This window comes from Trichoderma camerunense (assembly GCF_050948025.1).
Source record: "Trichoderma camerunense strain CBS 138272 chromosome Unknown V8C40scaffold_22, whole genome shotgun sequence".
NCBI classification, from domain to species: Eukaryota; Fungi; Ascomycota; class Sordariomycetes; order Hypocreales; family Hypocreaceae; genus Trichoderma; species Trichoderma camerunense.
The window spans coordinates 547,064-567,111 of NW_028145348.1; the positions used below are offsets into that span (position 1 = coordinate 547,064).

General features: G+C 46.7%; 6 protein-coding genes across 6 annotated transcripts; 4 read left to right on the forward strand and 2 right to left on the reverse strand.

Moving 5' to 3' along the window:
* The first annotated feature begins 11 nt into the window (after nucleotides 1-11).
* Nucleotides 12-4,724, forward strand: V8C40DRAFT_119518 (uncharacterized protein). The gene is made up of 2 exons (XM_083210918.1): nucleotides 12-199; nucleotides 356-4,724. Exons 1-2 carry the CDS (start codon nucleotides 161-163, stop codon nucleotides 4,313-4,315), a joined length of 3,999 nt encoding a protein of 1,332 aa, XP_083068549.1. The 5' UTR covers nucleotides 12-160; the 3' UTR covers nucleotides 4,316-4,724.
* On the forward strand, nucleotides 4,416-7,444 carry V8C40DRAFT_119568 (1,4-alpha-glucan branching enzyme). The gene is made up of 8 exons (XM_083210920.1): nucleotides 4,416-4,747; nucleotides 4,806-4,930; nucleotides 5,007-5,106; nucleotides 5,165-5,277; nucleotides 5,332-6,023; nucleotides 6,088-6,423; nucleotides 6,485-7,115; nucleotides 7,176-7,444. The coding sequence occupies exons 1-8, from the start codon at nucleotides 4,702-4,704 to the stop codon at nucleotides 7,206-7,208; spliced, it is 2,076 nt and encodes a 691-aa protein (XP_083068550.1). The 5' UTR covers nucleotides 4,416-4,701; the 3' UTR covers nucleotides 7,209-7,444.
* Nucleotides 6,930-9,226, forward strand: V8C40DRAFT_119452 (MDR family NADPH-dependent oxidoreductase). Its single transcript, XM_083210917.1, has 3 exons — nucleotides 6,930-7,115; nucleotides 7,176-7,858; nucleotides 7,922-9,226. The coding sequence occupies exons 2-3, from the start codon at nucleotides 7,680-7,682 to the stop codon at nucleotides 8,985-8,987; spliced, it is 1,245 nt and encodes a 414-aa protein (XP_083068551.1). The 5' UTR covers nucleotides 6,930-7,115; nucleotides 7,176-7,679; the 3' UTR covers nucleotides 8,988-9,226.
* Nucleotides 9,227-9,242: 16 nt separating this feature from the next.
* V8C40DRAFT_256767 (phosphatidylinositol 3-kinase VPS34) lies at nucleotides 9,243-12,380 on the reverse strand. Its single transcript, XM_083218333.1, has 4 exons — nucleotides 12,152-12,380; nucleotides 12,005-12,091; nucleotides 11,844-11,945; nucleotides 9,243-11,777 (listed from the first exon to the last, which is right to left on the reverse strand). Exons 1-4 carry the CDS (start codon nucleotides 12,226-12,228, stop codon nucleotides 9,305-9,307), a joined length of 2,739 nt encoding a protein of 912 aa, XP_083068552.1. The 5' UTR covers nucleotides 12,229-12,380; the 3' UTR covers nucleotides 9,243-9,304.
* Nucleotides 12,381-12,775: 395 nt separating this feature from the next.
* V8C40DRAFT_256770 (origin of replication complex subunit 5 family protein) lies at nucleotides 12,776-15,416 on the forward strand. The gene is made up of 3 exons (XM_083218334.1): nucleotides 12,776-13,171; nucleotides 13,245-13,667; nucleotides 13,739-15,416. The coding sequence occupies exons 1-3, from the start codon at nucleotides 13,064-13,066 to the stop codon at nucleotides 14,729-14,731; spliced, it is 1,524 nt and encodes a 507-aa protein (XP_083068553.1). The 5' UTR covers nucleotides 12,776-13,063; the 3' UTR covers nucleotides 14,732-15,416.
* On the reverse strand, nucleotides 14,900-19,405 carry V8C40DRAFT_270360 (cupin-like domain-containing protein; the record flags this gene model as incomplete). The annotated part of the gene is made up of 9 exons (XM_083220178.1): nucleotides 14,900-15,361; nucleotides 15,429-15,725; nucleotides 15,788-16,444; nucleotides 16,564-17,618; nucleotides 17,699-18,069; nucleotides 18,133-18,353; nucleotides 18,465-18,526; nucleotides 18,759-19,227; nucleotides 19,286-19,405. 9 exons carry the CDS (start codon nucleotides 19,403-19,405, stop codon nucleotides 14,900-14,902), a joined length of 3,714 nt encoding a protein of 1,237 aa, XP_083068554.1.
* Between the last annotated feature and the right edge of the window lie 643 nt (nucleotides 19,406-20,048).

The window sequence follows — 20,048 nt, forward strand, 5'->3', positions numbered from 1 at the left end:
CCCAATCTCATCTCAGCAGTAATTTTACCCAATATCTTTCTTGTCCATCGTTTACTCTTCGTTTTCCTTCATTCATCTTTCAGTTTATTCATTTTTATCTGCATGCTATAACAGCTGCGTACAAGTGGAAGCTTCGGAGGCGCAGTCCGCTGTATCCGCCATGTTTAAGCTATCGCGACGACGCGATCACTCGCTTCAGGTAAGGTTTTAAGCTCCATGGCATTTTGCGCCAACGTTATTCTTTCGCAAATCAGCAGCGATTTCAATGGCCTACATTACCGCTGTGTCCCCCTTGACTTTAATTCATCTAGCGACGTGCGATAATGCGTGGACAGACAGCTAAGTTATCTCGCAGCCTCTGACAAAGGAAACGGCCGATCCCAATGCCGCGACCGCCGCCGCATCCGCCTTCATGCGAGGCAATCCAGCCCCGTCATCATCTCTATCTTCAGCAGCAGCCGCTGCCGCCTTACGGGCGCAGCCAAGTTCACCGACAAATGTTTCGCAAGTCTCTTCGAAAAGAAGCCAGCGCCGCACTTCCTCGCTGTCGTCACCCATCGGCCGCGACCGAGGCAAGAGTAATCTGCACAGAAGCCCTAGCGTGAGTTCCATGAGCGAACGAACGTTTCGACGATCACCATCGCCTGGTCACACGCCTCTCGGAAAACAAGATGTTCCCCCCGTGCCCACTATCCCAGCCTCTAAGGCTGTCACGATGCCGTTACGGACTCAAAATTTCCAAACCGCAAGCCAGAAGTCGCAAGGCAATCAACAAGGCTCCTGGTTTGGGGCCGCCACTGTTCATGATCCATACCAGGAGAAAGGGGCAGAGGTATTGCCAGAATTGACACCCGATTTACCTGAATCTCGTTCTGGGAGCGTCAGCTCATCTATAAACTTCTCATATCCTCGCGCACGGATAACGTACGACTCTCATACGCCATCAGACCAGGACCTTGTCTATGACCCAAATTCAAGAAGAATGGTCTTGAGAGACACACTTGTACAAACTAGTCATCCAATTGAGGCCGCTAAACCAGCTGAGAAGGCAAAAGGAACAAAACCAGCCAATCGGGATCATATATCACAAGAGCCAAACAATGAAATGAAGCCGGTGATACCCAACGACATTCAGTCGGAACCCTTTTCAACTGCAACTAGCCAATCCCACGCGACTAGCAGATCTTTGGGGAGGAGGAGCCCGAATGAAAACACGTCGATGACATCAATGGCAACAGAAACGCTATCACAGGAGAGGGAGCTTGAAACGGAAGGATCCCGGGATTGGCAAAACCATAATACTTCTCAAAACGAAGCCTCCGAATTTGCGATTGAGCCAAGTTTGGCACCTGGATTAGCGAACTGGGACCATACGAAGACTGAGATACCAATTTCCTATGCCGGATCTGGTTCAGAGACATCCGTTCGATCAGCTCATTTTGCATCATCAACTGATCAGTTAGTCGTTAAGCACGAACCTCCACCACGATCTCTGTCTCCTAGAAAGTCAGCCCTTAAATCTGCCATTTCGAGCCGTGGAAGTCAGTCGTCGCACCCTAATGAGAATCCGGACTATCCATTCATTGTGACTTCTCACTCTAGCAAAGATGACTCCCTGGCAAGCCAGAGGAAAAGTGCTAGAGTAAGCTGGAACGACAATAGCACAGTTGTGGTTGCTGAACCTAGCAAGTTTGAAGAAGCAGATTTCTCAGCAGTGCACGGCCTTCAGTCAAGACATAATACACAGGGTACCGTCGACAGCGTGAAAGCAAACAGGGCGTCTTCCCCGCAACAAGATGAAATAATGTCCCCTCGACCAGCACTTCCATTATTTGGGAGTGTGCGTGATAAAAAGGGGAAGGAGCCCGAAGAACGTCAGCTTGTTCGTCCGCGTGAACATTCGCTTTCACCCCAACCGCCACCGCCATCCAGTTCGCAAACACTGTCTTCTATCACCAAAGATGAAATCCCCCCACCAATAGAGTCAACAAAGACGTTTCATTTTGGTCGCGGACAGACTCCGAGAAATGTAGCGAATATTTCCAAATATCGGGAGCCATTGCCAGCCATCATCGCATCTACCGAAAGTCTTGGACATGTGAGCGAAGACTTGTATAGTTCCGGGGATGAGCTGTTCGAAGATGTCTCAACCGGTACAGAGCAGTCAATGGCTCAAAAATCGTCAAAGGATGTATCGGCAAACTCAAGCCCGCTCTCTGACGTGTTACCAGACGAAAGTTCAAAAGTATCAGATGCGAAGGCATTGAATAAGTCGCCAGGTGTTTCTAGTTCAAATACGGATTCTTCGGCCATGCATCATGATATTTCATCTACGACGGAGCCAAACTCTCTTCCGGGAAGTTTTCCAGAAGATGAAGATGTCTCCAAGCTCCATATGGACGACGCAAACGCATCTATCACGCCTGCATTAGCACTTGCTTCAGGATATAAGACTGGCAACCAAGAAGAACATGACTCAGACATGGACAGTATTTACAGTGATGCGTACGAAGATCTATCCGACGCTGGCGACGGTGGATTCATGTCTCTTGATGCTGCACTGGTCAGTCCACCCATGACAGGTGTAGACCGCAACAAATCGCATATCAATGCAAGCACTGGGGGGAAGCCGCTGGATAACACCACAAGTACTCCCATTCAATCACCTGATGATTGGGAGAAGGCTAAAGCATACTGGAAAAGCCTTACCTCTGAGGAGAGGCGCCAGCTCGAAATGGAGGCCCTTCGGGAAGCTGATGATGAGGCTATACGGGAGCGTGTATCGACAAAACGACCTACGACCTTGGCTGATATTTCGGGGCACTCCCCTAATTCAGAACAGAGAAGTCAACGGCAACAATCCCAGAAGGAACGTCAAGCGCGAACCACACTGGTGTCACCCGACGAACCAAGACAACAGTGGATCAATTCCAAACCAGCCGATAGATCTCGAACTATGCCCAAGACCAATACCAGGATGGAACCGAAAATAGGAGAAGAGCCTATGCGACATACTGATTTTGCCATGACAGATGCTCAGGGAGGGCGAGGCTCGCTGCAGCAACCAACTACCACGGCACGCACCGGCTTGGCGATGGGACGCAGGTTACAAAAATTAGCTCGCCCAAAACGCTCGGCAAGTCATGAACAGAAGTACATAGGTGATGAGCTCCGTGGCCCAACCACCAGGCCCAGATCATCTTACGACCCGTTAGTCTCAACAGAATATAGTCTAAGACGTCCAAAGCAACATGCGACACACAACTCGACTGCAGAACCTACGGTAAATACTGTCATTAAGCCTACTTTGCGGCGACGAGGGTCCGACTCTAGCGAGAGCAGTTTCGTACGTAGTAGGTCCATCGGCAGTCCTCGAAGTGGATTTAGGTCATCGATGCGAAGCAGCTCTTTCGATCCGAGGCCATCATCATCTGGTAATAAGGGTAGAAACAGGTTGACTCTGCGTTCGTTATCACCCACAACGTCACATCAGAGGCACCATTCTGCTGCGCCAGCTGCTCCTTCTCGGCAATTGGTAGAGAATCCAAATCGTCAGCCGTTCCAGCGACACTCAGTTGCTCCACGTATCAGCCAATCTCTATCAAGGAGAGATGAGGATTCGACATACGGCGATCACTTGTCAGATTCTAGTGATGACGACATGAACACAACTCCGTTGACAAACGGCTCTATCACGGGTGATGAATACGAACCCGTTCATTCGAGGTTGAAACAATCTATTCTTAATATGTATGCACGCAACAACCTCCCTGACCAAAATTCTAGTGCCAGCGCAGGTATCAACTCCAGTTTGCCAAAACACGATGCGCCCAAACCGAGAGTTGACCAATACCACAATGAGGAGAACCCACATCTACCTCTTGATCAGCTATCCGGCGCCTCGGCTCGCCGACCAGGGCTCATCTCCACGCTCAGGCGCAAGAGCCATGCCAACGTCAAAGAATCCAGCGACGCTGACGGTGCCCGTAATACTCTACCGCATCATCACAGTGAAGACGCAACGTCTACACGGAACAGCGTCATACCCAACCATGCAATAGGCTGGCCATTGCAGAACAGGAAGGGCGAGACGAATGAAGCTTCAATGACGTCACCGCTTGGAGACACAGGAAGACGATCCGCAGCTAGCGGCTCTATTGTCAAGGACGAGCTGACGTCAGAACCCCGCCATCAACATGAGCTTCAGCTTTATGAAGGTAGCTCTGATGCAAACCACGCTAATACTCTCCTATCACAAGAACCTAAGCGAAAGAAGTTTAACAGCCTGAGGAAAATGTTTAAAATTAATAATTAGGTAATTATAGAATTCGAATAATGAGATAAGATTATATAGGAATTAATGGTGTAAAAGAATTTAATGGCACGCTAGTTTCGCTATGACCATGGTCTGTTAGTTCCGCAGCTAAACCTCCTGGGTAGGTACTTAGTACTTTGGAGTTGAAGCTTCACGCTTCAGGAAGATACATTCCTACATACATACAGGAGAGGTAGCATTTCACTTGCAAACAATTAGCGCAAACTGCGCATTTTGATTGCAGAGCTTTCATTACATCAGCACGTCATATATTAATATATTAATATCTCTCATAGCTGCTGGGCATCAAGTTTTGTTCTTCAGGCAATAACACAAAGCTCTCATCGAAGCTACCCCGCCTCCCACGTCCCAAGCAATTCTGCGCCATGGCAGCTCCGAACGACAAGCAAGATATCCCCAAGGATGGCACAGGTTTGATATAACAATGGCGAATGGGTCACAATATCATTTCAGCTAACTCTAATTGAAGGCGTCATCCAGCTAGACCCATGGCTAGCCCCATTCGGCGATGCGCTGAAGAGGCGATACTCTAAAGCTCAGGACTGGATCAAGGTCATCAACGAAACTGAAGGTGGCTTTGACAAGTTCTCCAAGGTATGGGCTGCTGCTTTGGCCCTCAGCTTGCTGCTTCTTCTGTTTCCTTCTTGGTGACTGACCTTAACTGTCACAGGGCATTGACATCTTCGGCTTCAATGTGGATGAGAAGAACAACGTTATATATCGCGAGTGGGCGCCAAACGCCGAACAGGCGTATCTCGTGGGAGACTTCAGTAAGTCTTTTACCTTAGACCCTAACACACCACCGGGTTCAACTAACGTGTGATACAGACGGTTGGAACTTCACGTCTCACCCAATGAAGAAGAATGCATATGGCGTGTTCGAGATCATAGTTCCAGCCAAGGGGGGCGAGAAGGCGATACCCCATAACTCTAAAGTCAAGGTACTTTCGTCCAACATTCTTAAATAAAGTGTAAATGCCTGTGCTCATTATTAGATCTCTCTTGTTCTCCCTGGGGGCCACAGAATCGATCGTTTGCCAGCATGGATCAAATATGTCACCCAAGATCTCTCTGTTTCGCCGGTATATGACGCTCGATTTTGGAGCCCAGCGCCATCGGAAAAATACACATTTCAGCACTCACGGCCACAAAAACCGGAGAGCATCAGAATTTATGAAGCCCATGTCGGAATCTCATCTCCAGAGCAGCGCGTCACCACGTATGAAGAGTTCACGGAAAATGTACTTCCCAGAATCAAAGACCTTGGCTACAACGCCATTCAGCTGATGGCTATCATGGAACATGCCTATTATGCTAGCTTTGGATACCAGGTCAACAGCTTTTTCGCAGCTAGCAGCCGATATGGAACCCCCGAGGGATTGAAGAAGCTTGTTGATACCGCTCATAAGATGGGAATTGTCGTCCTCCTGGATGTGGTTCACAGCCACGCGTCGAAGAACGTACTTGATGGCCTCAATCAATTTGATGGAACGGACCACCAATACTTTCACAGTGGCGGAAAAGGTAACCACGACCTTTGGGACAGCAGACTCTTCAACTACGGTCACCACGAAGTCATGCGATTTTTACTAAGCAATCTCCGATTCTGGATGGATGAGTATCACTTCGATGGCTTCCGATTTGACGGTGTCACTAGTATGCTCTACCTCCACCATGGAATTGGAACGTACGTCTATTAACTCTTTCCCTTCTATCTTATGATCCAGTGTTTGCTAATGAATCATTTCCAGTGGCTTCTCTGGTGGTTACCATGAATACTTCGGCCCCGATGTTGATGAGGAAGCTGTTGTGTATTTGATGGTTGCTAACGAGATGCTGCATTCGCTCTATCCCGAGTGTGTCACTGTTGCCGAAGACGTGTCAGGAATGCCAGCTCTCTGCCTCCCGCTTTCACTTGGTGGAGTAGGATTCGATTATCGACTTGCTATGGCCATTCCTGATATGTGGATCAAGATTCTAAAGGAGAAAACAGATGAGCAATGGGATCTTGCCAACATCTGTTTCACTTTGACCAACAGACGCCATGGTGAAAAAACCATTGCCTATTGCGAAAGCCATGATCAAGCGTATGCACTCTATACCTACTAATGATTGATGATGGAATCGTGGCTGACAACTGAGCACTAGACTTGTCGGAGATAAAACACTGATGATGCACTTGTGCGATGCGGAAATGTACACCCACATGTCGACCTTATCACCATTGACACCAGTGATTGATCGTGGAATTGCACTGCACAAGATGATTCGACTTCTTACTCATGGTCTGGGTGGAGAGGGATATCTCAACTTTGAGGGCAATGAATTTGGCCATCCTGAATGGCTAGATTTCCCTCGCGCAGGAAACAACAATTCCTTCTGGTATGCCCGTCGACAGTTCAACCTCACCGAAGATAACCTGCTTCGATACAAATTCCTGAACACCTTCGACAAGTTGATGAATGAGTGTGAAGCACAGTATGGCTGGCTACACGCGCCCCAAGCTTATATCTCCTTGAAGCACGAAGGAGACAAGGTAATTGTATTTGAGAGGGCAGGACTTGTTTTCATTTTCAACTTCCACACAGACCGAAGCTTCAGCGACTACCGTATCGGAGTCGAAGTGCCTGGAACGTACAAAATAGTACTGAACAGCGACGCGGAAAGAGTTGGTGGCCATAACAGGATTGATGAAGGAACACGTTTCTTCACGACAGCCATGGAGTGGAATGGAAGGAAAAACTGGACACATGTTTATATTCCTTGCCGAACTGCTTTGGTATGTTTCCATTTTACGTCGTCTATTCATGAGAGATTAAGGCTAATCCAACATAATTAGATTCTGGCACGGGAGAGTTCAGCAACTCAGTAGTTTACAAGCTTGTTGCTTGAGTCAGCTATCTGTCAAGAGGTGGTATCATATTGAGCGATGTCAAATATAAAAGGAGGTCATTTAAATGCAAATGCGGAGAAACTCTATAATACTCATAGCCGTGAGATGTATACTGTGATGACTCTTGCCATGAGAATTGTTCTGTTAGTCTCTTGCATGCATGCATAGACATAGGCGCTGCTGGTTCACTTTGTAGTTGTGTTGTATATCCAATTTACTTCTAGGAACACCATAGAAGAGTTGCGATCAACATCTTGTACCTCGGCATGCCATACCGTGTTGTTTACTCTAGCATCATACATGGTGGGGTTGGAGGGGCAGCTAAGGCAACTCCAAGATATAGCAAGCTGCGCCCAGCCATTGACTTCTTTCAACCCATTGGTTATACCAACTACCAATGGCTGCTGATACTTAAGCATTCTGTCCTCCTTTCACGAAATCCCGATAGCGATGCTGAGCCGTTCTCACCACAGCCTGCGCGCTCTGTCGCGGACCGGGCGCGCCTTGGGAGTGCGGATAGACAGCCCTTTGTCGCAACAAACCGTTCGGCGGAAATCAGGTCCGTACGGCTACACTCAGGCCAAGGCTCTTGTCTTCTCCAAGAATGGAGAGCCATCCGATGTACTACAGTGGGCATTTACCCGCTCTGCGATAGGAAACGAAGGAGAATCCCAAGCTGACAATGATTCAAGGTTGCACACATTTTCCATCTCGCCCTCGATTTCGTCCAAATCCGTCTTGTTGCGGTCTCTTGCGGCTCCCATTAACCCTGCGGATATAAACACCATTCAGGGGACTTATGGCTCTCAACCTAGCTTCACATCTTTAATAGGGACGTCTAGCCCGTCTGTCATCCCGGGAAATGAAGGTGTCTTCGAAGTTGTTTCAACGGGCGATCCGGCATCACCCATTCGCAAAGGGGATTGGGTCATCCCAGCGGTTGCGCAATTCGGCACATGGAGGACACATGCTGTTGCAGAGCTGGATCAGGTCTTGAAGATTGAAAAGGAGGGACTGCGGGCGACTCAAGCGGCAACCATCTCCGTCAATCCCAGCACAGCATATCGCATTCTGAGGGCATATGGCCCCAGTACTGGAGTAGGTAGCATTGGAATGCGACCGCTGGAGGTGGGCAGTGGCGAATGGTTCATCCAGAACGGGGCGAACTCAGGAGTTGGAAGGGCCGCCATACAGCTCGGCAAGCTCTGGGGGCTGAGGAGCATCAACATCGTGCGGGAGCGAAGCTCTCCCGAAGAAACCGAGGCGTTGAAAGCGGAGCTTGTTGGCCTCGGCGCCGATGTAGTTGTAACGGAAACACAGTTTCTGTCACGGGAGTGGAGAGACCAGCTTGCGGAAATCACAAACAAAGGTCGCGACCAGATTGGGCTGGGCCTGAACTGCGTTGGCGGCAAATCTGCCACAGCCCTTGCTCGCTCGCTCAGCGAAGGTGCGACGATGGTGTCGTACGGCGGCATGGCCAAGCAGCCAGTTGCCCTTCCCGTTGGCTTGCTCATATTCAAGGACATTCGCTTTGTCGGCTTCTGGCTTTCCCGCTGGAACCAGCAGGACGTCGCTGGGCGCAAGCATATGATTGATTACATTGTTGATCTGATCCGTCAAGGCAAATTTCAAGATGTTCCCCTGGACGAAGTGGCGTGGAATTGGGACACTGACATTTCGACTCTAGCACAAGAAGTGCAGGGCGGTCTCCAAGGGTTTAGAAGAGGCAAGGGCATATTCGTGTTTGGTGACACTTGAATCCTCACCACACAAAGGTCAAGGCTGCGGTCCAACTTAGATTCGTTTATCACGGCATCCATGTAATAATAGTAAGTAAAACTATACCGGGCAATCCCGCCGTTCAAAATGCGTATAAAATGAAATCATACGGGCCCGTATATATCACTCAGGAAATGAAGTCTGAAGGGCTAATGGACAGACGAGGAGTCTCATATGATATCATGGTAGGCTTGAATTCTACAACATCACGAAATAAATATCCTACAGTGGTAGTAGTAGGCATTGCAAACTTCAGTCAATGCGCTCTCTGTTTTTATTCATCTAAGCCTATTCATCTAAGCCCTGAGAGCCTGTGCCCACTCATGCAACTTGTCAATAACAACAGGCGCAAACGCCGTTAGAGTATCCTCAATAACCCTCTCAAAGTAACGGATTGCTTCTTCCTCTCCCATCTCAAGGTGAAATCTCTCCCTAACTTTCGACACAGCCTTGTCCGGCTCAAGTCGAATATCTGGGATGTTGGCGTGGACCATCAGACTAAACAGGTTGAGAATGAGGTTCGATGATTTTCGTAATGCAGTGTAAGCTAAAAAGCAATACTGCTTGAACTGTCTGTAATGTTCCGACTGCACTCCGCCCATACAATCGACCATCTCTTTTGAAAGCTTCATTAGGGGAGCAAAGGGTTTAGGGTCACGTCCAAGGATATATCCAAAGTCGGCATGGAAGAAATGCCCATCTGGAGCCAGTAAGAGGTTATCAAGATGCCTGTCGCCAACGCCAAGAATATAAGTAATAACACAGTAGCCCGCACACGATTTAACGTATGTGTCCAAGGTATCCTGTCGAACGCCAAGCGGCTGTCTGTCGTCCGGGTTATGGTGTTTAAGGTAGGCCAAGGCCGGATTGTTCTTGAATTTGTTAACAATGCTTGATAAACTCTGCGACTGCACAAACTGAGAGGCACCGGCCGTCGTGCTCGTCGCCAGAATTTTATAAGGTGACAGTTTCAGATCAAGGTTTTCTTTCTGGAGTAACTCGTCCATCAAGGTAATGATTTGAATGACCAGTTGGTCCTGTCTTAGATCATCGCCGAGCTTGAATATGATAGGGTACTGGCTTCCCGTTGTGGTTTTGAAGGTACACTTGATTGGATTCAGTGATGACTTGAATACCGTGACTTGGTCCGGTATAACACCGATAATCTTAATGGAAGGGTCAAGGGGCATTGCTAGGGGCGGGTCAATGCTCATAAGCTCGTTCTTTGGGTCTCCGAGAAAGGCTTTTACTCGGTCTGTTTTTTTGGCGATCGACTCGCTCGACAATTTGATGTCGTTTGCAATCCTTGACAATATAGCAAGGAGTTCGGCCTGCCTTAGGAGTGTCTTCCGAGATTCATTACCATCTGGCTGCTTGACGAGTTCCGTCATAAACTCGTACGCAACTTTGCGATATATCTCTCGATTGCGGACATCCTGCTCTGGGCTGTAGTCGTCGCATTCCACCATGAGATACCAGTGAAAATAGTTGCCAAGCATGAAATTTGCCGCGGCACGTTGAATCAAAAACTGTGCTAGCGGTGAATCTTGAATGTTGTCCACGCCAGAGTCAGACGACATGTACTCATACTTGAGAGCTTGTACGAGCTGAAGTAAGTAGAGAAGTAACTCGTTATCGTCAGCTTTTCGTAGCCGATTGACAGCATACGACCGGACAGTAGGATTATCGAACGACGGCCCCAGCATCCCAAGTGCGTCATCCACGTCAATTTCCGTCCAGCGACTAAGAACTTGAACGGCTTGTTTCAATTCTCCTTGATCGTTCCAGTTAACAGATCTGACAAATTTGGCCAAACCTCGCTTGTCCTTGGTTAGATGATATCTAAACTTCCAGACAAGGTCTGCCTCTTCCGGAGATAGAATGTGTGTTGGCGGATATGACATGATAACATTTAGCTCATCACGAACTTTTGCGTTAGGTTTTAAATCTCGGTCTAAGATACCGTGCCGATGAGAACTTCGGAAGAGTCGCCTGTGTTTCGCTTCGGCTGGGTTATCCCTCTGCCCTACTTCAGGATCATATATCATGACAAGACGAGACCCAAAGTCCGCTGAGCTCTCGCCAATAGCCTTGATTCCAGGACCAAATTGAACCTCAGGCTGCCTCTGTGCTACAATTTGCGAGGCAGACAGTGGCTGCAGAGCTGAGATTGGGGGAGGCTCGTATTCGTGATCCGCAAAAACAACAGGAAAGTCGAAGCGAGGCAGTTCAACATTGAGCACGCATACATAAGGGTCCGGCGTGTCTTCGCGAGAGTATTCTAGAGTATCATGCGCCACGTTGTTGTCATGTCCGTTCGCCGTAGGATCTCGATGGCGTAGTTTGGTTGATAGCTTGGCGGCATGTAATCCCTTCTTTTCAAAACCCCTGAATACCATCTGGTCAAGCCAATCTACTCGGGGTATCTCGCCCATCTCGTGTTTCTTGAATAAGCTTTCCATCCTTTCCAGCTCTTCCGTGTAGTTGGTCAGCTGCGGTGCTCCTTTTCCGTTGCTTCTAACGACCGCAGGTGTTGTCGTATCGTCAGTTCCATCAGCATTCTTGTATTTATGGATGTAGCACTTTTGCCGGCCCCTAACAACCTGGTTGTCATCGCCAAATAGAGCAAGAGTGGTTCCTCCAAATGGAGTCGCATGGCAAAGATCGGCTTTGCTCGAGTCTGGTGAAAGATCCCATATCGTGATAGCCAACCGGGAGTTGGCGGGAATCGACTTGTATGATATTGGTAACCGCAACCATTCATTCCATCTAATGAGTCATATTCCCAGATTAGCCGTACTGCTCACTAGAGTCGCTCAAACGTGCCTCGCATACCTTATTTCTGGACGAGGTGGTTTATATGATGTCTGGATGGGTACAGTCAGGGCCTTGGAGCCAGCCCAGACCTGAACCGTGACATATAGCTCGGAGGAAGAACTGTGTAGCTAACCATCAGAACGCTATTTCCCACTGTTATCTCTTGAATCATGGCACACCTCGTATTTGAGCCAATATGGCGGACTTGAGGCCTCTCGAGGAGTGTCGACTGCTTCGTAGGACGCTCGTCTCCATCTATACCAATTCTGAGGGAGTGGTTAGCTATTGTTACACTGCTGTTGAAACTCCGACGATAGATAGCTTACATTCGAATGCTGACTGGGCTTTCAATATCTCGAGATGCTGCGAAAGAAAATGGATCTATGCGACCATATTCGGCCATGGTGCCTCAAACTGTTGAGAATCTAAAAACTCGAGCAGTGACATACAGGTGATGATGTCAACGGACACAGCACATTTTATAGGTAGGTAGATTAGTACCCAGGTAGCTGCGCATGCGGGATGTAGCTCACATGCGCAAAGCTAGTGGTATCAATAAGCTTTACTCCGTACTCCAAAACCATATATTGAATCTAACTAAAAGTAATTCTATAATTTTAATGATACTAATTATATTACGATAGTATTTTTCCCAAAGATTAAAAAAATAAAGAAATAAATAAGTAAATAAATAATTGTTTTATATAGGTATATAATAAAGTATTTTAATTCAATATTAATTTTTAATAAAACGCTCAAATAATCATTGATAGATACACAGTTTAATTTTTAATAATAATGTAACTATAAATATTAAATCAATAGATAAATGAAGGCTAAATAAATTTCTTATAACATTTGCATGTTCACTGCCTGTAGCGTAGCCAGTGGACTGATTTGTGCATTACCAGGTACTAGTAGCAACTGACCGGGATGTCAACTGGAATAGATGGTTCCTTGACGGGTAAATATGGGGCGCACGCGTGCAATCAACGAGCTTGGTTATACAAAAGATTTGCCTAAAAGGTCAAGCTCCCCAGGTCACCAACTCATCTCAGCAAGCGTGTTTTGTTTTGATGCGGATCACTGTTCCTTGAAATACTCGAGTCTAAGGGCCATCAACATGTTACGAGCTGGATGATCCTTGCCAAGGCCGCACGACGTTGAACGCAGTAAATGCGTTGGCAAATCGCGTCATACTAGACACCATCGCCATCTATCCTTCATAAGGCATCTCGATGGCATCACTCGTGTTCCAACTCCCAGATGAGACGATTCTGGCCCCTCTACTTCGCCAATTTCCTGGAAGAGAAGGCCAAATACGGTCGCTGGCCTCTTTACTTCATGTATGCCCCATTCCAGCTCCTGCAACAAGAGCGAGAGAGAGAAACCTATAGCTAACACTCTATGACCAACTAGACAGATGCCGCACCCTGTCGGAACCTTGTGATTCACGGCTCAGAAGCAACAGGGAAATCCAGCGTCACGAATCAATTACTCGTACAACTGTCACATAACAACGAAGCATCGACTAATCAGGCCTCTACCCTCGTTCACGCAACGGTTAACGTAGCTCGATGCATATCTGGGCGTCATTTCTTCGAGAGCATCATCGCTGCAGTAACCAATGCAGTAAGAGCATGGAGCGGGAATGGCGATGGCGAAGTTGAATCACAACGATGTGAGACGCTGGCACAGCTTGCGGCATCCCTGGGTGCCATATTCGATGAGCCTCAGTTGAAGGATGGGTTGACACATTTCATTTTGGTATTAGATGGAATGGACAAGCAAAGAGACCCCCCACCAACCCTGATGCCAGCATTGGCGAGATTATGCGAGACCGTGAGTCAACCGGGCTTTGGTGATGTTAGAAGAAACCGACAAGAGAGTATCTGCTAACAACAGGCTTGTAGATTCCGTGCCTCACATGCATTTTCATCGTTACGACTCCGCCAGCTGGGTTTCTTCGAGCTTGTCCAACTTCATATCTTTATTTCCCGCCGTATACCAAATCTGAGTTAATCCAGATCCTATCACTGGAGCCCCCACCCCCTATCTCCAGGGCGACTTCAACCACAGAGAAGGAGATACGTGAAGATCCAGAAGTGGCAAATCTGTGGACCAAGTTTTGCGCCGCGGTTCATGATTCTCTGGCTCAATCTGCCGGACGGTCGTTACCTTCTTTCAAGAACAGCTGTTACACTCTTTGGCCCCGTTTTGTAGCTCCCATCTTTGCCGGCACATACACCCCTCAACAATTCTCAAAACTTCTCATCGCGGCGAGACCTTTCTTCCAAGATGAGGCATTTCTAAATCCCAAGATTGTGTCGTCTCAGACCACAGGATCCAGCATAAGCATTGGTGAAAGCAAGCAACCTGCAACTAGGGGCTTTACCTTTACATCGTCGCCGTCAACTACTCTCACTTCACAGCCCCCAGCAGGATTGACCGCCTTGCTGCCGACTACCGCGAGAGTGCTTTTGCTCTCAGCATATCTTGCTTCTCACAATGCTGTCCGACACGACATCAGCCTCTTCTCTACTTCTTTTAATGGTCGCAAGCGTCGACGTCCCGGTCCCAACGCTGCTCGAGCAAATAATCGGAATAAGCAGCGTAAAATATCCCGTAAATTACTTGGAGCGCATGCCTTTATTTTAGAGCGGCTGTTGGCAATCTTTGAAGCAGTAAGAACAGAATGGGTCGACTCAGCGGCCGTCTTGCCAGGCCCAGATGGCGACATTGGTATGGCTCTAGCCACCTTAGCCAGCCTGAGGCTTCTTATACGAATTGGGACAGGAGACATTATGGATAGATCTGGTAAGTGGAGGATTAATGTCGGATGGGAAGTCATGAGAGGCATAGGGAGAGGTATTGGGATAAATATTGAAGAGTGGCTCGTGGAGTAAGGAGGAAAGCATGCCAGCACCTATCTGTGTCGGTTTTCACCTTTTGAGAGCTTGATCATTTCCTATACGACAAAAGTATGGATGCAAGTCATGCCTCAGCAAGATGGGGTATAGAATCTACCCACTACAGGTTGATTGATTTCTTCCCCGATTCGAAATAACTATACTCTAATTCTCGGTAGCTAGTCGTAACTCATCCTCAAGTCGACAAAGGTAAAATTCTCTGGCAGCGGGCGGCAGCGAGTGCAAGCTTTTCGCAATCCGGGCAATAGCTTGCCTTCCTTTCTCATATGCCTCAAGGTCCTTGTTACCATAAACATCTCGACCAGGAGAGTAATGATCTTTCTGTCCCGGGTCACGGAAGAAAACGTTGACTGCAGTGCTCATGTCGGTTATCGGAGCAGCTGTGTGGAGCCAGAGAGCCGGTAATAGTAAAATATCACCCGGATGGATTACAGCTTCTTGGGGGTGTGTCGCCCGGAGCGAAGATGCAGAGGTTTCTAACGCTTGAAAAACGTTCACGCTTGAGCTGGAAGCACCAGGGGCGAAAGACAGGTGCTTCACGTCACTGGGAGGAAACAAAATCATTCTCCTAACGCCGGCCACCTGCGCATAGACATTTGCCATAACCTGTATGAGATACCCTGTTAGTCCAAAGGCATGTGATAGCCAGTTAGCGAATTACAGATAAACTTACATCGTAATGTAGCCACATATTCGCCCGGCCGGATAATCTCAAGACAGAGCTGAACAAGTGATCTTTGATATACGCCATTTCTCGTGGTAGGGTGAAATCTCCTGCTAAACTTGGAAAATCCTCTTCTAATTTGGCTGGTAGTTCAGACGGCTTATCCCGAGACAAAGCTCGTAGATAAACCCGGGCTCCGGATTGCAGCTTGCTCATGATGTTACCAAACGAGTCTGTCACATATGAAAAATTCTTGCTGTTGAAGTCCAACACTCCCGTGTCTTCATGAGACTCGTGTATCACAAACTAATATAGTTAGTTTAATTACTCGTTTCCAGACCTTGGATTTGGAATATTTGCCAACTTACCTTCTCATTTGCGCCAATCTGACTTACAAGGAAGTCAGGGGTCCATTTCTGTTGACACTCGCCGATGGAACAACTCTTGAAAATGACTGGTTTCCCTTGGTCAACAATTCTTTGGAAGTGTTCGGCTGATTCAAGCTGTATTCTAGGCACTGACGTTAGAGACGCCCCTTGATCTTGATTGTCCGAGTGATTAACACCGCCTGAACTTGTAACAGTGGAAGTGGCCGAAAACTTTCGGCATCCAATAAGATCGATAGTAGAATTAGACAGGCTGTGTAGTCGTGAAGTAAAATCTGTAGCCTTGAGGATATGGTCAGGCAACCAGATTCTATATATACTCGTCTCCCAAAACGTGCCCATTGAGAAGCATGTCGCTCCCCCACCAAGCACCAGAAGAGAAGAGCCATCTTGTACAATTGAAGAGCCAATCATGAACGGCATGGGCTCATCATTTTGAGGGGTGGAAAAACCTTCAACTTCAAACCCTTCTGCAGAAGTGGTAACGACGGTAATAGTTTGGCCATGTAGGCATGGATCCGCTCCCATACCACCGCATATAATTACAGACGACCCTAAATTCACAGCTTGAGCACCAAAGGAAGAAACGAGCCGACTATTGGAGCTGCTGGTTGTGATGGGAGAAAAGGAAATGGTCGGCTAGCAAATACGTCAGTTGAAAGAAGAAGAAGAAGAAGAGACAATCGATCTTTGATAACATGCAGTTCACAATCCGGGATGCCAATGCAAATGGTGAGCAAAATGGTGATGGAACATACCTCAGTATTGCAGACATTCAATTCCCATCTATACTGCTTTGTAGCAATACGCCCCTCTTTGGAAATTCCTCCAGCTAACATGCCACTAAATACTCCCGGGGTGCTTGACGTGGAGATGGAATTGCAAACGATTGAGCCAAAGCAGGAATCGGGAGCAGGTCCCAAGACGGAACACCGTTGCCAACAAGCTCTTTGTGGGTTGAAAAGGAAAAACTCGTCTGAGAGCTGCGATGAGCTTTTCTTGCCACCAAAGATCAGTAGAAGAGATGAACTCCCTAGTCGAAGAGCGGAATGCCGAAATAGGGGAACGGGCAATGGCGGCATCGTACGCCAACGCGGATCAGTACCCCTTTCAAAGAGCCAGCAGTCCGATAGGGCACAGGAGGGCGACGTACGACCACCGACCAGCATAATTCCATATTCCCCCAGATCTGTCAGCGTAAAGCACATGCGAGCAGATGGTCCCGAAGGCGGTAGCTGCGGCGGTGTCCCGTGCTGCCCATCAAGTGAGAAGATATCATAAGTAGATTCTCTGCTGTTAAGACTCATCCCTAGCAAATTAAGAGCGTATCGCTGCCCAAGTCCATTACGTAGAATCATGCTATTTCCAAAACGTCGTCTGGTAATTTTCTTTGTGGATTCCCCTATTATTTCGGCGCGCAAGCCTGCAAACGTCTTTACACTCTCGCTGCCGACTGATGTAGACGTTTGAGGCAATGAGCCTTGGCTACAGTCGGTGGATGCATGAAGGATGGAGTAGTGGCGAGCAAATAGAATAAACTCTTCCCACTCGTCAAAGGGCTCGATGTCGTCAAGGGCAATTCGTTCTGAGTCGGTCACAAACTCCTCACTTGACCATGCTTGCCATAGATCCTTTATTTCTAAACGAGGCCACCCGCGAGACTGGAATCGACTGGCTTGGCTCTCAACTGTTGGGTACTGCTCAACAGAACGCAGAGGAGTGCCCAGCTTGACAAAGTGACGAAGCATCTGCTGGGCAAAAGGATGCCCTTTTCCATAAGGTAGAATCTGTTCCAGGAGGCAGAAGTTATTCTCTAGTTATTAATCAGCTTTATGTACTCCTCTCATACGATAAGGCGAGTCATTATCGTGAAATTGGATTGATTAAACAAACCTCGACCAACAGTGCTTCCCCATTGGATTAGAGAGTCGGCAGATTGAGTGTCCATATAGGTAATTGACACTTCTGCCACGAACAGGATGGCACACTCGGGAAGGTTGATAACTGATTCCAAAGTCATTCGCAACCTATCCAGCTGTCGAAGGTCGCAGCCAAGCTGGCAATATTTGTTACTGCGCAGCAGCAAGTCGTCTTTGTCTTCATCACCGAGGATGAAGTCATTCCCGAGAAGGTTTCGCAGCTCTGGAGTTTGTAAAACTATGGCCCGTTTCTTCTTCATAAGGTCAGGATAATCCACATCGATAAAGAGGACATCACTGCCTAAATTCTCATAACGAGCATGGCATTGCCATGGCAAGACATCACTTGAGTTTGTTAGCTGTTGCAGGCAGACGAATCATATACATGCACATTGTGCAAACACTTACCTGCCACAACCAAGATTGATGATGACCTTTTTCCCTGCTGTCTCTTTAGTGAGAAACCTATGAACTATGGTATCAATTGCCCGGAGACGCAACCAATAGCCTCTATTGATTAGAGGGGCTCTCCTTTGAAACTTTGGAACAAAGTAGCGGAAGAAAGGGGTTTCTTTTGAGTGATACAGACGCTCAACACTGCGTTTCGAAGTAATGCTGCTGGTGTTTGTCTGCTATGTAATTAGTATCAATCTCATCAACGCCCGGTGAAAGTCAAAAATGAAATATTGCAATCAAGAAATAATATTTTGTCAAACCCTATCATTCATATGTACACATACCCCCATAACCAAATCGTCCAAGGTCTGCGACCCAGGAGATCCTTCTTGTTTGGCCATCATGACTATACGTGAACATGAAACATGAGTCTTAGGCTACCCTGAGTGAGAAGAATAGCTACGAGGTAGGTAGGGAACAATGCCACTGGTTCTTTTCTTCTTGGTTTTTTTTTTTTTCCGGTACTGTGTAGCACTCTTCCAACACTAGTGGGGGAAAAAATATGAAAGCTCGCACGCAGTATTACTTTAGTAGTAGCTTAAAAAAACGGGCTATCTCTGCTAGTGCAACTTGCTGACTGGTTGAAGCATTGATCAAGTTGAAGAGCGACTGCGAGTCAACTAGGTGTTTTGCAATAGTGGAATCTGGTTGGCAAAACGTTCGGACACGCATATTACGCGCATTCATCTTCATCTCATTGAGCAGAAGAGCAATCTCGGTAGTGTTGCCTTGTCGGCGACCATGGAAGCTAAAATCATTGATGTGAAGACTGACCAGCTCCAGCTGTGTCTCTAAATCATATCTGAAGCCGATTACTTTGTGATGACCTTTTTGATGCCATTCATCCGATACCTTTTTGAGATTATCCGGGGAGAGATGGCCCTTGTCCAGCTCTTCACTGACGTATATATTTAGAGCCGTTGTAAGGTTGAATTCGAGCTCACAGTATAAAAGGCTTTGTTCTCTAGGATCCAGTGAAACTGCGACATGTGTACCCACTGTTCCCCTTGCAACTGGCTGAGTTCGTCGGGTTTGATGCAGCTCAGACTAGCCACCATCAGCCAAGTTCGTTCCTCAGCGCCGTCCAATGAAGTTAGCCACTTACCACATCCTTGGCGATCTTCTTTATGCCATCTAAGATCCGCGTCTTCTTTTGGGGCGATTGCTTATTCCTATCGTAAAGGGCCTGCCCTGTGGACTCCAGCCACCCATGCTGCCCAATCATGGTTTTCTCACCCTTTTTTTCTGTCGGAAAGTCATGGCCCCGAAAGTATAGCGCAAGGGGAGAAAATAAATCGGTTCCAACGCCCTTGAGCGACATAACAAGGACGGAGTAATAGTTAATGTTGCTTTCGGGTGGATTAAAGGAAGTGATTGAGTAGTTTGCAGGGTTGATAATTGATTAATTATATTAATTAGTTAAACTAAAAAGGTAATTAGGTATTTCGTTTATTATATAATAAAATAGCAGTATAATAAAGTATAAATTATTTAAATTTAATAAATAAAGAAAAAATTCTAAAGTTTTTTTTTTTTAAATTACTAAAATATTATTATAAATTAATATATTTTTCTTAAGTATAAAAAATAAACTACTTAACTAAGATTAAAATAATAAATTATTATTTAACTTTTATTTAATAATTATTAACTAATAGTTTAGTTAATTATCAAAAATTAAGTTAGTAAAAGAGAGTAAAGAAAAATAAAGAATAATTACAGTAGCTATATAATAAATATATAAACTTAAGGTAATAAAGTAATTATATTTATCTTTACTTTTTTATAATTTTTCCTTAAAATTTAAATTTTTTATAATATTATTACTAAACTAAGGGCTTTATAACCTTTAGCCTATACTTTTATAA

What these genes read in the sequence shown, in the direction of transcription:
- V8C40DRAFT_119518 (XM_083210918.1), top strand. Translation starts at nt 161, where the DNA reads ATGTTTAAGCTATCGCGACGACGCGATCACTCGCTTCAG. An exon ending in GACGCGATCACTCGCTTCAG is followed by an intron (nt 200 to 355) that starts GTAAGGTTTTAA and finishes GTTATCTCGCAG; the next exon opens with CCTCTGACAAAGGAAACGGC.
- V8C40DRAFT_256770 (XM_083218334.1), top strand. Translation starts at nt 13,064, where the DNA reads ATGGCATCACTCGTGTTCCAACTCCCAGATGAGACGATTCTGGCCCCT. An exon ending in CGCTGGCCTCTTTACTTCAT is followed by an intron (nt 13,172 to 13,244) that starts GTATGCCCCATT and finishes ATGACCAACTAG; the next exon opens with ACAGATGCCGCACCCTGTCG. An exon ending in TGGCGAGATTATGCGAGACC is followed by an intron (nt 13,668 to 13,738) that starts GTGAGTCAACCG and finishes ACAGGCTTGTAG; the next exon opens with ATTCCGTGCCTCACATGCAT.
- V8C40DRAFT_119452 (XM_083210917.1), top strand. Translation starts at nt 7,680, where the DNA reads ATGCTGAGCCGTTCTCACCACAGCCTGCGCGCTCTGTCGCGGACCGGG. An exon ending in GAGCCATCCGATGTACTACA is followed by an intron (nt 7,859 to 7,921) that starts GTGGGCATTTAC and finishes CAATGATTCAAG; the next exon opens with GTTGCACACATTTTCCATCT.
- V8C40DRAFT_256767 (XM_083218333.1), bottom strand. Translation starts at nt 12,228, where the DNA reads ATGGCCGAATATGGTCGCATAGATCCATTTTCTTTCGCAGCATCTCGA. An exon ending in CATATTGGCTCAAATACGAG is followed by an intron (nt 11,946 to 12,004) that starts GTGTGCCATGAT and finishes TTAGCTACACAG; the next exon opens with TTCTTCCTCCGAGCTATATG. An exon ending in CCACCTCGTCCAGAAATAAG is followed by an intron (nt 11,778 to 11,843) that starts GTATGCGAGGCA and finishes ATGACTCATTAG; the next exon opens with ATGGAATGAATGGTTGCGGT.
- V8C40DRAFT_119568 (XM_083210920.1), top strand. Translation starts at nt 4,702, where the DNA reads ATGGCAGCTCCGAACGACAAGCAAGATATCCCCAAGGATGGCACAG. An exon ending in CCCATAACTCTAAAGTCAAG is followed by an intron (nt 5,278 to 5,331) that starts GTACTTTCGTCC and finishes GCTCATTATTAG; the next exon opens with ATCTCTCTTGTTCTCCCTGG. An exon ending in TGCGAAAGCCATGATCAAGC is followed by an intron (nt 6,424 to 6,484) that starts GTATGCACTCTA and finishes ACTGAGCACTAG; the next exon opens with ACTTGTCGGAGATAAAACAC.